The sequence below is a fragment of the Triturus cristatus genome, chromosome 8 (genome assembly GCF_964204655.1).
Source record: "Triturus cristatus chromosome 8, aTriCri1.1, whole genome shotgun sequence".
NCBI lineage: Eukaryota > Metazoa > Chordata > Amphibia > Caudata > Salamandridae > Triturus > Triturus cristatus.
This window is the reverse complement of record NC_140591.1, coordinates 696,883,915-696,898,288: the sequence shown is the minus strand read 5'-3', so window position 1 is coordinate 696,898,288 and position 14,374 is coordinate 696,883,915. Positions and strand designations below refer to the sequence as shown.

The window sequence follows — 14,374 nt, the reverse complement described above, 5'->3', positions numbered from 1 at the left end:
CACTAGCTGAAGGCAGGGCCGGCCTGGGAACGCGAACCAGCCCTGGCAATGCAGCTAGACTGCCCCCGGGGGGTTGGGGGGGGAGGCTTTGCTTGTGAGATGCAGTGCTGCTGCTTTAGCGCGGCTGCTGGCCGATTTAGCACCATGGCTACTGCTCGAAAACCGACCCCGCCCTTCCGGCCCACAGGGAAAATGCCTGGTGCCCGCTACGGCCAGTCCAGGTGTGGCTGAAGGAAGAGATCCCTGCAGACAATAAGAAAGTTTCTGATTGCTGTGCACTTCAAAGCCACAGCTGTAAATGTGCTCTTCCCACTCTGGTGCTGTCTAGGTCCACATTGCTCAAGTTTGTGGAAGTTGCTTTGTACAAAGATCCAATGCGACACAGCTCTCTATGAAGTTTATTATATGAAATAACATGAGAGCTGCGTCGGGGTTGGCAGAACGCAGCAACCCAGCGCCCAAGGGGAAGTAAGGAGAGCAGCATTTGCCGCCCTCAACCTCGACACACAGTGGATTCGAAATCACAGTCCTGAAGTACGCATGTCAGGCTGGCCGAGCCAGGAAACCGGTCAGCCTGTCATGCGTGCTTTAATTACACAGTGACAACGATCTCCGGGACTTCACCCACACCCTCTCCCCCCACCATAGCAATACAGGCAGATGCCCCTTCCTGCACAAAATCAGTTCTGCCTACAATGTCGGCACCCTTGCACCGTGGTGCAAGGGTGCATGGTGCAAGGGTGCCTACGTTGGTGCTAGGCAGCAAATTGTGCGCCAGTGCAGGAGGAAATGACAGGAATCCACCGTCTTTCATATTTACAGTGCATTCCTACCCTTTAACATTGGCATAGGGCAGCAAAGCAGGTTGACTTGCGGCACTGCCCTACGCCAGTTTATCATAAATGAGGCCCCAAATCTGGCGCACCCACCATTTTTCCTCTTTAACTGTGTGTTTGAAAAAACTGGGAGGGCTGGGAGATGTTATGGGTGCAAGAGAAAGGATAGCCATGAGAAGAAAAGCAGTCAAAATGCAGATACAGGCACCAGCTATGGTTGCTGGTTTTCCCAGAGAAAAATACCGGCCACCTGTTCACGTTTCAAGGTTTTGAAAAGGCCCGTCCTGGATTCTTAACTATACCTTTATATGATATCTTCTGTATTCATTTTTTCATTACATTCTTTATTTACTCTAGTTATCAGACGGGGTCATTAGGGCAGCTCTCGGGCACATTTTAAAGTATTCTCTTCAAACATTGACTGTTTAAAGATGTACTGATAAGGAGAAAAACTACTCTAATTTTTGTACAATGGGCACATTAAACTACAGATCATGCCAGTATAAAACTGACCAGGTCGCAACACGACCCTCAATAGCCCCCTGAAACCTTTTGAAGCTACTTCAGAAGATGACTGCTGCAGGCAGCTACTGCACCCTGGCTGTGCTAGAGTCCGCTCTGCAGACAGATGTTCCTCTCCTGAGCATATGGGCCCAGGGGAGTCACAGCCCTATAAAGTGAAGTTAGGGCAGAGCAGCCCAACTTCTGCCTGACTCCTGTCCAACTCACAGAACTGTTGGAAGAGGCAACAGGTAAATAATGTGGTTGGTTAGTGCAATGTGTGGTACACCCCTAATGTCCCTCAGTGGACTACAGCTGCAGAAATCAAACAAAATAAGAGCCAGTCTGAAAGAGCAGATCAAGCAACATCTGTCTCTAGGAAAAAGATATGAAAAGAAGTAAAAGACAAGCACGGGCATTTGGACACAGTGGGACAGTCCATCTTACCACAGGTCAGTGGAGGCTGTGAACCCCACTCCCTGGTGTAGGATTGCTTGCCATGGCTTTAGATCCCCACTAGACAGGCGGGCCTTCTGCATAGCTGCCAGTGCAGCCGTACCAACAAAGACACTGAACTTTGCCAAGCGGGTGTTGTGTGTTTTTTTGCCCGTTTGATAAATGTGTTCATTTTTCATGAGCTTGACATACAAGGAGATTTCACTTTATGCACTGTGTCACGTTTGATACCTGTTGAACCTGACATCCTTGCCGTGGTTTTCCCCCAACATTTGCATTCATTTCAACCTGGCAAAAAGAAACCTTTGTCCAGTCCCAAACCTTCATTTTTGATACATATGTCACCCCTAGGGTAGTCCCTGGACAGCCCAGAGGGCAGGGTGCAATGTATTTAAAAAGGACGACCTGTATTTTCACGTTTTACATATCCTAGTAGTGAAAAACCCTTACATTTGTTTTTTTACTTCTGCAAGGCTTACCTCTCCCATAGGATAACATTGAAGTTAACTTATTATATTTAACAAGCTGTAATTTTCAAATGGGAGCGGGTAACCAGTTCATGTTTGGTATCTTTGGAACTGTAATGAAAAATACTAAACATATGGTGAGGTCTGATTTTAAATTACAGTTTTGAAAATGCCTCTTTTAGAAGGCTAGTGCACAACAGTATACCTGGCTACTCCTTGATTTAACTGCTTCCCAGTTGAAGCAAAAGATCACTGGAAACAATCCAACTAGATCTGGTTATTTATTTCACCTTTTAACATCTCATTTTATAAATCTTTTTCTTTTTTCAGACTCAGATAGTCTGGAATGAGAAATACACTTGTTCATTCAAAAAATTGAATATACAATACAAATACAAACAGCATGTATATACATTTAACATTCTTACATGTGAAACAAAACAGTTTTCTATACACCAATCTAAATTCACGAAGAGGGCAAACCCTTCAAATTACTTTCCTTTCATCATATAAGGAGGATGCCCGACATTAGGAACATTACTGATAACAGCCGGGATTAAAATGACTTTGTTTCCCCCTGACTGTGAATAGCCACCATATGGCTCTTCCACAATGTAATTCCAAAATGCCATTTAATGTTCCTAATGTCGGGCATCCTCCTTACTTATTTTGGCCCTATCTGGCTATGGTTTCCTGGGCCAAACTCCCCTTTTTGTTCTTTTTCCTTTAGAAGGCTGGCATTTTCCTGCTTTAGCCATTTGGTGACTGCAGCCTGTCTCTGGGTCATATGACTAGATGTAATTCTCAGTTGGGCGTCTCTGTATTTCTCGTAGACAACCACACACAGTGGGTAGCTTAGGTGTGTCTGGATGGGACATATCTGGCAGGATGGGAGGAAAGAGCTGGACCCAGCCCCACTTACACATGAATAGGCTATGTCATGCCTCCACACAAAGGGCTGCATACCCCCCTTTAGTTAGTCTGGAGCCAGGGCCATGAAGGCAGGGCACATGTGCACTTCAAAGGCCTGCCTCTGGAATCTTCTTCCCTCTTCAAAGGCATGACTGGATATAAATACTGGACATCATACACCAACTCTTCAGCACATTCCTGGACCTATAGATATTCTTCCAGGAAGGAGGACTACTATGCTGCTAAAAGGATTGCCCCTCTGCTGGACTACTGACCTGAAGGTACTGCTGCGCTACTGGGGACATAACAGGCTTCCAACAACCGTGCACCTGGACTCTGCCATCTGTGAATCTATCCTGTCAAGTGGTGCCACTCCAGTACTGGACCCGTGGAAGTGTGCCTAAAGTGCTTCCCAGCCTCTGTGGATCCAGTGGAACAAACCCATCTCCTCCACTGTGCAGCGCAAACCTGAGCAGAACCCCAGCATTGCTGCTGCTGCATGGATAGGACCCATCTCAAAAACCTGCATAGCCTCCGCAGCCGGCAACCTCATTGGAACCGCAGCTGTGCAACGAATCCTCGGCACAGGCCCTCTCATCTCTCATCAACGACAGCCTCATCGACGATGACGGATTCCGCATCACAGCCTCATAGCTCCTCGGAACCGATGCATCGCTAAACTGCACGACGCACCCTCAACGCCGGACTTCGCATCACAAGCCCTCCTCGATGGGATCATCAACAATGACACATGAACTCCCATCACAGCCTCACCCCACCTTGGGACCAACTCATCTCTTTGGCTGAGCAACGCATCTTCTACGCGAATCCTCAGAATGCACCGCAAACCAGAATTTAAGGTACTTCATTCAGTGGGCCTAATTGGGTCTCTGTAACCAGCCCGTGCTCCCTTGCGATCCGCCTGAGCTTGTGACTTTGTCCTAGTCCAGTGCAACCAGATTTCCACTGTTGGGGCTTTGTGCTTTTTGGCTCTATTTTCACTACAACATTTAAAATTGCAGCTCTCCGGGTCTACTGATTGAATTTATATCCTAGATATGGTCTTGTTTTATTTATTAAAAATCACTCTACTTTTCTAATCTGGTGTGGGAGTCTTTTTGTGTGGGGTTTTTCACTTTATTACTGTTTGAAGTGTTGCTCAAATACTTTGCCTCTAAGTTAAACCTGATTTTTCTGTGCCAAGCTAACAGAGGGTTGAGCACAGGTTGATGTAGGGTTGGCTTATGTTTCATCCTGACAAGGATTTTGGTTGCTGCTTGACAGGGCTCACACCCCACTGAATCAACAACCCAATTTCTTACACATAGGGTAACATTAGGTTAACTTATTACATGTATTAAGTAATACCTTTCATAAGAAAGTAGAGTCTAGTCTCCAAAAAATTGTATGCCCCAGCGGCTTTGAAGCAGCCCCTCCATATTTTACTTGCCCCAATGGCATCGTGAGTTTGTGGCTTCCATGGGGGGCTGCACAATCTTTGTAATAGGGTGCACTGCCCCTTTTTACGCCCGACGCACCTTTTGAAAGGTGCAACATGGCACAATCAGGAAAGGTGCACTATATAAGCATAATATGGCCCACAGGTCTGAGATTTACGTAGACGGAGCCACCTTATGATTAGCCGGTATAAGCCTGCCCCCCCCCCACCTCTAAATGAAGCAGGGGAACAGCATGATTGGTGGAGTGAGAGCCCTGCCAGTTTACAACAGGGCTCTTACACCCCCAAACCCTAAATTATGCCAAAGTGTCTGAGAAAATACGGCGTGAAAACCTATTTTAATTGCAGCCGTTTTCCCTATGCAGCAAAACCTTGTTTAAGCCTAACATGGCCGCTGCTGTCTCAAAAGAGCTTTATCAAAGAGGGGACAGTTTATTCTGGGGTCACTCTCCAGGATTCAGTAGTTTGCAATTGAAGCAATATGTCAACTGATTTCATTAATGATGTGACCTGTGATAGCAACGTAAAGAGACCACCTAAAGTGGTTAACATTTATGTGGTTCCTAGGAGATTATGGAAAATGTGTTTTTTGTTTTTAGGTCTCGGCTAGCGAAGGCTGCGCTAGCGCAGTCTCGCTCACGAGACATAATGACTTGGAGAAGAGGGGCTTGAACCCGCCACTCTTCTCCCCTCTTCTCAATTGGCTGGCCTCTTGAATGCTGGCCAGCCATTGGAGAAGAGGTCCGTCACTCCGAACAGGCCCCGTCCTTTTCGGATTCGGGGGCGTGTTTTTTTCAACCTTTCTAATTATCTCCTCCAGCCAATGGCAAGAGGAGAGAAAAGCAAAACACGCCCCCGAATCCGGAAACGCCGCTGCCTTTCTCCGAGGCATTTCTGCTTCGCCTCGGAGAAAGGCGGCGGTGTGCTTGTTGTTTGTCAGATGGTGAATGAAGGCGAAAAGAAGGCGGCTGCACCAGCCACATGAAACTGAATGAAAAGGCATGGAGGTGGATTCGATTGATCATTATGCCCCGGCGGAACCATATTCCCTTTACAGTTTAAGAATGCCACAGCACACGAAGTTGACGAAAGATATCGTCTAAAGAAATATTTAGTCATATCAAATACATTACCGTCGATAAAATAATACATTTATTACGCTACAATGGAAAATCTTATTTAGTAGACGAATTTGTGTAAAATAGTGTATGTATAATATAGAAGGAAACTATCGAAATATACATTAAATGAGATCCTAGTCGGTAGAGAAAGCTTGTTAGGTATACCTTTACTCTATTTTACATCTATCCTACAGATGTTTGGTGGTGAAATCGTCCACTCAAAGATGGCGGACAGTTAGCAACGAGATGAATGAAGCCCTCAGTCAGCAATGTTTTAGTTAGTCTAGATGTCCTTCATTGAAGACCGGCCGCTATGGCCTAGTCAGTGTTTCTTCGTCGCTGGTTGGAGGATGAAGGCTCCCTGGCGTCAGGAGGCCCCAGTCACCGGTGGCGTGAGCAGGAGGGGCCAGGCAGCAAAGGGTGTTTTCAATGTAGAGCCGCACGCACACTGGGATCTGGAGAGGCGGTGACAGACTCTGAGGGAGGGACGCTTCGCATCATCCGGAGGGGAGACCCTCCCCTTGACAGACGCACGCCTGACTCACCGGTGACTGAGCTGACCCCTCCTTCATACACATCAACGCAAACTGTGGCACTGAGCTAGCGCTCTTGGACCCGCTCAAAACAAGCACAGACCCCCCAGCCATGTGGACTCCCTCCTGCAAAAGCCTTGGACACGCTTGCCCGGAATTTCTCATCCTTCTCCTCCTGGCTTCCCAACCTCTGCAGGTCAGTAGCGCTCGCATCAGTTTGACCCTTGTATCGCCCTGAAAACAGTTCTGTAGGGATTGTAAAATGATTAACTTATACTGTAGTGTTGCGTATGCCTTCTGCAATAGCTTTGAAAGTCAACAGTTATTGAGAACACGAACGGTTCTCCTGTTGAAAAAACTCTCCGCCTTGGAACATGAAACGCATTTTGTGTTTTAATCAAAAATTGCCGTTATCCAACAACTCTTACAATGCCAGTGACAAGTTTTACGTGCGAACAAAACAGTTCTCATGGTTATGTACAGGGCTGGAAATGGAAAATATATTCCGGAATCCCATATATCGGGGGTCAATGAGTAGCAGCAGAATGGGGGTGGAGTCAAAAGGGCTGATGTCCGACAGTTAACTTTTATTTTTATTAATTGTGCCCCAAATAAAGTAGAAACAAAGCCCATTCCAAATGTGTTAATGGATCTATATTGGCCTACTTAAGAGGACACAAACTGTCTGCTTTATAAAATGTCTCACCGGGTTGATGCACCGGCTGCATAGATCTTTGTGTACACAGCAAGTGCGTTTACTTAACTGGCGACATCTGTATACAGTCGCACAGCAAACCAAACAATGGGGACTAGCTTATCCTAGTGACGCCAGCACAAGCACATGGGACATTACACTCACAAGCCGGCTGAGGGAGCGCAGATGGCTGTGTGGGTGGCTCTGTGTGCGTGTGGGTGGCTCTGCGTGTGGGTGGCTCTGTGTGCGTGTGGGAGGCTCTGTGTGCGTGTGGGAGGCTCTGTGTGCGTGTGGGAGGCTCTGTGTGGGTGGCTTTTTTTGTAGGTGGCTCTATGCGTGGTGGCTTTCTCTGTGTGGGTAACTCTGTGTGTGTGTAGGTGGCTATGTGAGTGGCTCTGTGTGTGTGGGTGTCTTTGTGTGTGTGGCTCTGTGTGTGGGTGCAAATGCAATATGTCTCGCATTTGAGAGTGATTAAGCTACTGACATTGTAAATAACAATGCCGTTTCTTTAAATGTTTTAAAAACAAAAACAAAAATAATGTCATGAGCAATGCCAATAGCTCTAACTTTAACAATGCCGAGACCATTGCATTGTAAATGTTTGTTTTTTACGTTTCTAAGGTTGGGACATTGGATTAATGTTGAACAATAAGTTCTAATATTGATGTTAAACATTTTTAATTGTTTCAAAGGTGTGCAATCTCTAATACATTTGTTATCCTAATTTGTAATCTGGGTACCTTATTTCATGCACCACATGGTACCAGTTTTCTTTAACTGTGAAAACTGTCTCGAATAGAAGTGTTTTTTCGTTTGAACTCCCCTTTAAATCTAATATAATGAAAGTTTTCATAGAAAAATGTTTACGTCTGAATTTTTCTTTTCAAGGTGGAGGACATTCCAAAGAGGCCTTTGTCCGAGTGCTTATCTACAATCATTTCCCCTCTGTTTACAGAGGTAAGTTGATATGTGTAGGGCAGCTCTGCTGTTCGTCATACGCCGCTTCCACTTATGTGGCAATGGACTGTTGGACAGAGCAGCCATATCTGCCTTACTCTTTTACCTTTTTTTCGGGTCACGTCAAGGAATAGAACGAACAATGGCGCTCATTTCCAAGTGCAGGCGCAAGCTTCAGAATTTATCAAATGTGCATGTTGATCCAGACATGGAAAAAGGACAAGGGGCAAAGCAACTTAACTGTGCGAAACAGTTGCTCTGTTTTTTAGACTTTTTTTCTGGCTGAATCGCTGGTTTTATTTCAAAACTTCTTATAAATCACTTATAGGGTGTCTCCTATTTAATGTATGTTTGTAGTTAAGTAAGTTCTTTTTAAAAGGTTACTCTGACCATGCTATCGGGCCTTCTTAACAACCGTAACATGGTTTAAAACGTAGCCCCAGTACCAGTCCTGGCCATGCTCACTCCATCTTCCCGCTCCCTCTGTGTTAGTTAAGAGTTTCTTTGAAGCCTCTGGGTCAGTGCCGTAGCGTGGGGGGACCACAGGGGCGATTACCCCGGGCGCAACATTCTTAGGGGGGGCAACATTTTAAAAGAAAAAAAAATCGTACTACAAGTTTTTTTTTGGGGGGGGGGGGATTTTGTGCCTAAGTGCTAACAGTCCAAGGGTTAGGGGCACAAATCTTGCCTTGCCCCCGGTGCTGGCAACCCATGCTACGCCGCTGCTCTGGGTACAAAGTTGCTACTGAGACTGGGGTCCCTTTTACACTTTTAAAATCATGTTTGAAAACTGCATGTAGCGCAATATGGGGTAACGGGTGGCCTGGTGGGTTCCGGGCAGTCCTCCGTTTTCTTTGCCTCACCTACATGCTAGACCTCATGAGCACTGATTTTGCACGGGTGTCTTTCTCCTTCCTTCACTGCCATTGACTTCTGTTGAGCCCATTCCAAGGGTGGAAGGATTGTCAGCCGAGTGGAGGTAAAGGCATGTATGAACCAGCCCTGAACTGTCATGGTGTTGAGTTGTAGCTCAGAATGGGCAGCCGAGCTGGACAGAACACCGGCGGTGTCATGACGTGTGCCATCTGCACACTGTGGCCAGGACTCTTTGTAAAGTTAAAGTGAGGAACAGTTTTACCACATTTTCTTCCACAACAAATTTTATTGGGTTTTTGTCACGATTTAGGCCCATCATGGCTCGCAAATATATACAGGACATTATCATAGAGAATCCCTTAAACAATAATAAATCAGAAACTTGCACGTTGACCATCCCACTGCCCTCCCACCCCCTTGGATCCTGGCTATTACAGCATTTTTGACCTGGTTGCAAACTCTACTGTAGGATTACTGAAAGAGGAGGAACTGCTGTGTACAATATCTCCATCGCTAAACACACATACACAATTCTCATAGAATATGAGTCATTCATTAGTCAGTGCACATTATCACTCACAACAGATCTACAGACTTCCACTATCCAAGCAAGCCTTGGCGGAAGCATCTCCATACTCTGTAGTGACCGTTGCGTCAAAGCACCAAATACTCTTCATTTTTGGAGACTTCAAAGCCTGATTTGACAAGCTACAGTGGCCCAAAACCATATTGCTCCTCTCAAACGTAGAAGCAAAAACCTGCTGCACCTAATAACTGGACACACCCAGGATGCCATGTTTACCACACTCAAGACAATAACATTCAGAAACGTAAAGAACATAATGCAGAATGCCCACTATGCTATTTCCTTTGTACAACCAGGCTTTTCTCAAATCCAAACACCAAAACACATGAAAGACAATACAAATAACCAGGGTCTTAATGCGCAGGTCTTGACCCTTTTCAAAGAAACCATGTCAGCGGAGCCCATCACCTCAGTGGAACTAGTTTGCTGGTGCTCTGACCTCGGCCCCTCAAAGTCCTCATAGCTAACAAGTCAAACTCCAGATGAGAGCTCTTCTTTAGCTGCTTCACACTTGAGCTCAAGCAGTCTCAGGGAAGAATAATAGAGCATTGGACAGATGATGGATGGAAGAAAGGGAAGGATGAGGGCAAGCTGTGCCTCCAGAATTGCTCAAGTGCTTGCTATAGGCAGTCATCATTCAATTGACGTGAAAGTACTTCTTGACACTCCTCACTAAATGCTCCTACCCTTCCAGGGAGCTCATCAAGATAATTGTTGAATTTCAGAACCCTAAAGCCTCTCTCAGCACACATCATCCACTTGCAACTTTTCTGAGACATTTTAGCAGCACACTTTAGCCTAAATCTACTGTGCAATTGAGTGGGCACTTGGGCAACTCAAAGTTAAATTACCCATCTATCAATATATTCCTAAGCAAAATCTATATTTTACAAAAAAGCTGAAGCGTGCGCAATGACAGATTTCTTTACGTCGCTTAGTTCCAACCCCTGATAAAGAATGTAAAATTGGGTTTTCATGCAAAGCTGTATCTACTAAAGTATGCTTTGCATGATATCCTAGCAGCATACGTAACCAAACACATACAAAAGACATGCAGAACATTGTGTGATATTCCCTCATGTAACATTTATTTCTGTGCAGTTACATAGTTCAAGTGGCTTACCTGTGGGCAGTTTCATTATATAGACATTTTTACTGCATAGTGTATCTGAAGAACAAATGTCACGCAAGACCCCTTTGTCTCGCCTTTGCACTGTAGCTCTATGCTTAGCATCACACTCAATCACCATTATGTATATGAATGGAGTCAATGAGAACATTGGCATGCAGTTCTTTGTAAATGGGGTGCTATGCAATTTTCTTTATTGTTCCCACAACACAGCACTGCAGATTTCCAACCACCACTGTACTGCCCTACTTTTCGTAAATCTGTGCCTTTGTTACCGAAGCTGATGTCCTAGATGCCTACCTCTGCCAATAGGCATACAGTTAACCTCCCCTTGATGTTCCCAGAGACATGACCAGGTTGCTCAACATTGACAGACTCCCTGTAAGCCATTAGTCCTCTAACAGCAGAAGAGTTCAAGGAACTTGTTAAATCCTGTGGCAAACCTGGCTTGCGTTCCTCAAGGATGTCCTCTCATCAACTTCAGTAGCTGCCCCAGCCAGTACCATCTGTAACTTTTCTCTTCTATGTTGTTCCTTCTGAAAAAACAAGTATTAGATCCTTATTATGTGAAGAACTTTAGACCTGTTGTCAGGGGGTACTTCTTGAGCAAGTTGTTCACAGGAGCATCCTTCAAATAAGTTTGTAGCTACTTTGAAAACAATAGGATGATGTCCCAACCTTTGCTAAATCATGGCTTATTGTCATTTGGGATGCCATTAAATCAGCAGTTGTCCAGAATGGGGTGGCAGCACTATTTCTACTTGACATCTCAGCAGCATTAAACACATTCCTCCATCCTACCCTACAACACAGACTAAAACAACTTGGAATCCAAGCAGCATGATGGAATAGATCACTTCTTCCCTTTGAGAGATGCATGTAGTCACCTTCCTGTCTTTACAGTCATCACCATAGAAGCATCTCCTACCTACCAATGCTTCTCTGAGCTTCTCCGGGGTATCATCAAAACTGTCAAACTCTCTTGTTACAACTAAACTGATGTTGCCCAAATCCTCTTGAGCCTGTAAAAGCCGGTGGACATAGACAATTGTATTTTTGGCCCATGCCTTCTAGCAGTTTAGAACTGGATCACCTGCAACCACCTGAAACACACAGCACATCATATCACCTGGAGTAAATCCTGTTTCGACACACTGGGCACCCTGAGGCAGAATTTCCTTTTTCTGCGGTTACTTCAATGGGTCGAGGCCACAGTTGCACTCGTACTCTCCCATCTATGCTCTGCTAATGGTATAGACCTGGGGGCTCATCACACCACCTGACACTGGTTCTTCAAACTCCTGTGTAGCTCTCTTGTACCAGGCACATGTTGTTCATTTACCTCCACACCGCAAAACAGATTATCTGTGGTTAAGGCATGATCTTCCACTATCACATGCTCCAAACCTTTCTACAACTGAGGGACCCGAAATCAAAGGTGGCACCTGCAGATAGCATTCCTAAATAGTGAAAGACTCAGGAATGTGACTTTTTGATACTGACAACCAATTTCTGAAACACACTCCGTCCCCGACCCTAATACGAAGAGCAATAAACCACCAACCCAATGAATATAAAGAGTATGTCTGAGAAAGTTGTCATCCAATGGAATGATCGGTTAGAAGTACGTATTAATAACGTACAGCTCTTTCAGCCCATATGCTTCTACCTGCCTCTGCAAAATACCAAGGGGCAGATTTACAAGCCCCTTGCGCCTCTTTTACTCTGCCGTTGCGTCACTTTTGTGACGCAGCGGCGGCACAAAGCCAGCGCCATGGTGCGGGGTACTTACAACGTGACGCATCTGGGAGATGCGTCACGTTGTAAAGCCCTGCGCCACATGTAGGCGTTCCGGCGCAGGGGGTGGCGTTCCGGCGCAGGAACGCCTCCTAAAAGTGGCTGAGTGAAATCTACAAGATTTCCCTCAGCCACTTTTAAGGTCATGCTGCGTCAAAACCCTGCGCCTGCTTGAAGCAGGCGTAAGGATTGACGCATCATTTTAAAGATAGGGCACCCCCGAGACTTACCTTGCGCACTACCCATGTACTCATCTAATCAACCAGACATTAGCAATGCACTAATAAATTCACTCAGGGACTACCTATGCACTCATCCAATCACTCAGACAGTACCCCTGCACTTATGCAATCACAGAGGTACTGCCCATGTACTTATGCTATCACCCAGGCATTATTCTTCCACTCAACCATTCACTGAGGCGCTAACCATGCACTCATCCAATGACCCATGCATTAACCTTGCACCCATTCTTCCAGTCAGGCATTACCCATACACTCATCCAATCACCGAGGTACTACCCATGCACTCATGGAATCAGACAGGCACTACTCTTGCACTCGAGCATTCACTTAGGCAGAATCCACATACTCCTCCATTCACTCAGGCACTACCCATGCACTCATCCAATGACCCAGGCATTACTCTTGCTCTCATACTTGCACTCATCAAAGGACCTAGACATTGCCCTTCCACCAAACCTTCCACTCAGTCACTACTCATGCACTCATCCATTCACTCAGGCAGTACCCATACTCTTATGCTGTGCAGTCAACACTGAGGGGAGCACAAATTGTGCACTGCATGTATACCATGATGCAAATGAGAAAACCTTTCTGGGTTATGATGTAGTGTCTGGCGCATCCTTTTCCCTGCCCAAACTGTTTTTCATGACCTCCTCTACCATTTATCACACATTCCTAATGTTCCTTTTTGTAAAAATTGCAATCCGGCCCATTGATTACATTTTATTCGGCCCCAGACGGAGATTACAGCTCAAGCCGGAGAGTACGGCCCTAGCCAGGGAGTACGGTCCGGGTGTGGAGAGTACGGTCCCGGTGCGGAGAGTACGCTCCGAGTGCAGAGAGTACAGTCCGTATGTGGGAATTCAGGCCCGAGTGTGGACTTAAAGTTAGGAGTCGTAAGTGCCTTCTGTGAATACCAAAAGTAGTAAGTTTAGGATTTTGTCTCACATTAGTTCTGTGACTCAGCCCCTTAGTATGCGACATAGTTGTATTAACTCATGACATCAGGTTTGCTCTATGTGTAAGTGGTGAAAACCTTGATGTGTCTTAAGCGCAGTATTTGATTTTTATGTAGCCTACCCACTTTGTGAGCACTCATGGATGGTTTACAAAAAGTCATATAGGCCAATGAATACAGCAAACAATTACCATTTTTAAGGAAATAAGCATGCAGTTAGGGGCCTTTAGCAGTCTGTCACTATGCAGAGGTCCAAACCACCAGCTATCCATAAAAGGCAAGATAATGCAGGGACACACAAAAAGGTTGTATTTCCAGCAGGCTGCCTTTGAACAAAATATGACAGATAGTGAGTTGGACGAGGTAGGGAATATGCTAGAAAGAAAATGGCCGATAAACGAAGACACTGATAGGGAGATTGACGGATACAGAGTAAAAACTGAATTCAATATGGAGCGAACAGAAGATATATGAGAAGTGGTAGGGATCAGAAGTAAGAGTAAAAATTGTTAGAGTGAGAAGGCACGAAAATAACATGAGAGGAAGGGAGACAAAATGTGACTGATAGAATGGCAGAAAGGAAGACAGAAATGAGGGAGACAGGAGTGAATTTGAGAAAGATGGAAAGAGCCGTGCACATAGTGCCTATATCTGAGGACTGTAATTTATACTGTGTTTGTGTGAATCACAAAGGGCAGATTCACAAATGTTGATGTGAGTACTGGTGTCTTACTCCTTTCTTAAGTGAGACTTAATTCTAAATTTCTAAAAGTAATAAACAGCCACGGCCAGGAAAAAGGTCTGTAAATCGAGTCCATAACTATCAGCTAGTCAAGGTTAATGATCA

The 14,374-nt window shown here is 45.4% G+C and overlaps 1 protein-coding gene across 2 annotated transcripts in view; it reads left to right on the top strand.

The window, feature by feature from the left end:
* Window positions 1-14,374, top strand: part of STK24 (serine/threonine kinase 24) — a 672,269-nt gene that overhangs the window by 636,055 nt on the left and 21,840 nt on the right. For both annotated transcript variants that reach the window (XM_085622112.1, XM_085622113.1), the window contains one exon: window positions 7,868-7,936. In XM_085622112.1, coding sequence (XP_085478238.1) covers window positions 7,868-7,936 — 69 coding nt within the window. The remainder of the gene's footprint in view (window positions 1-7,867; window positions 7,937-14,374) is intronic.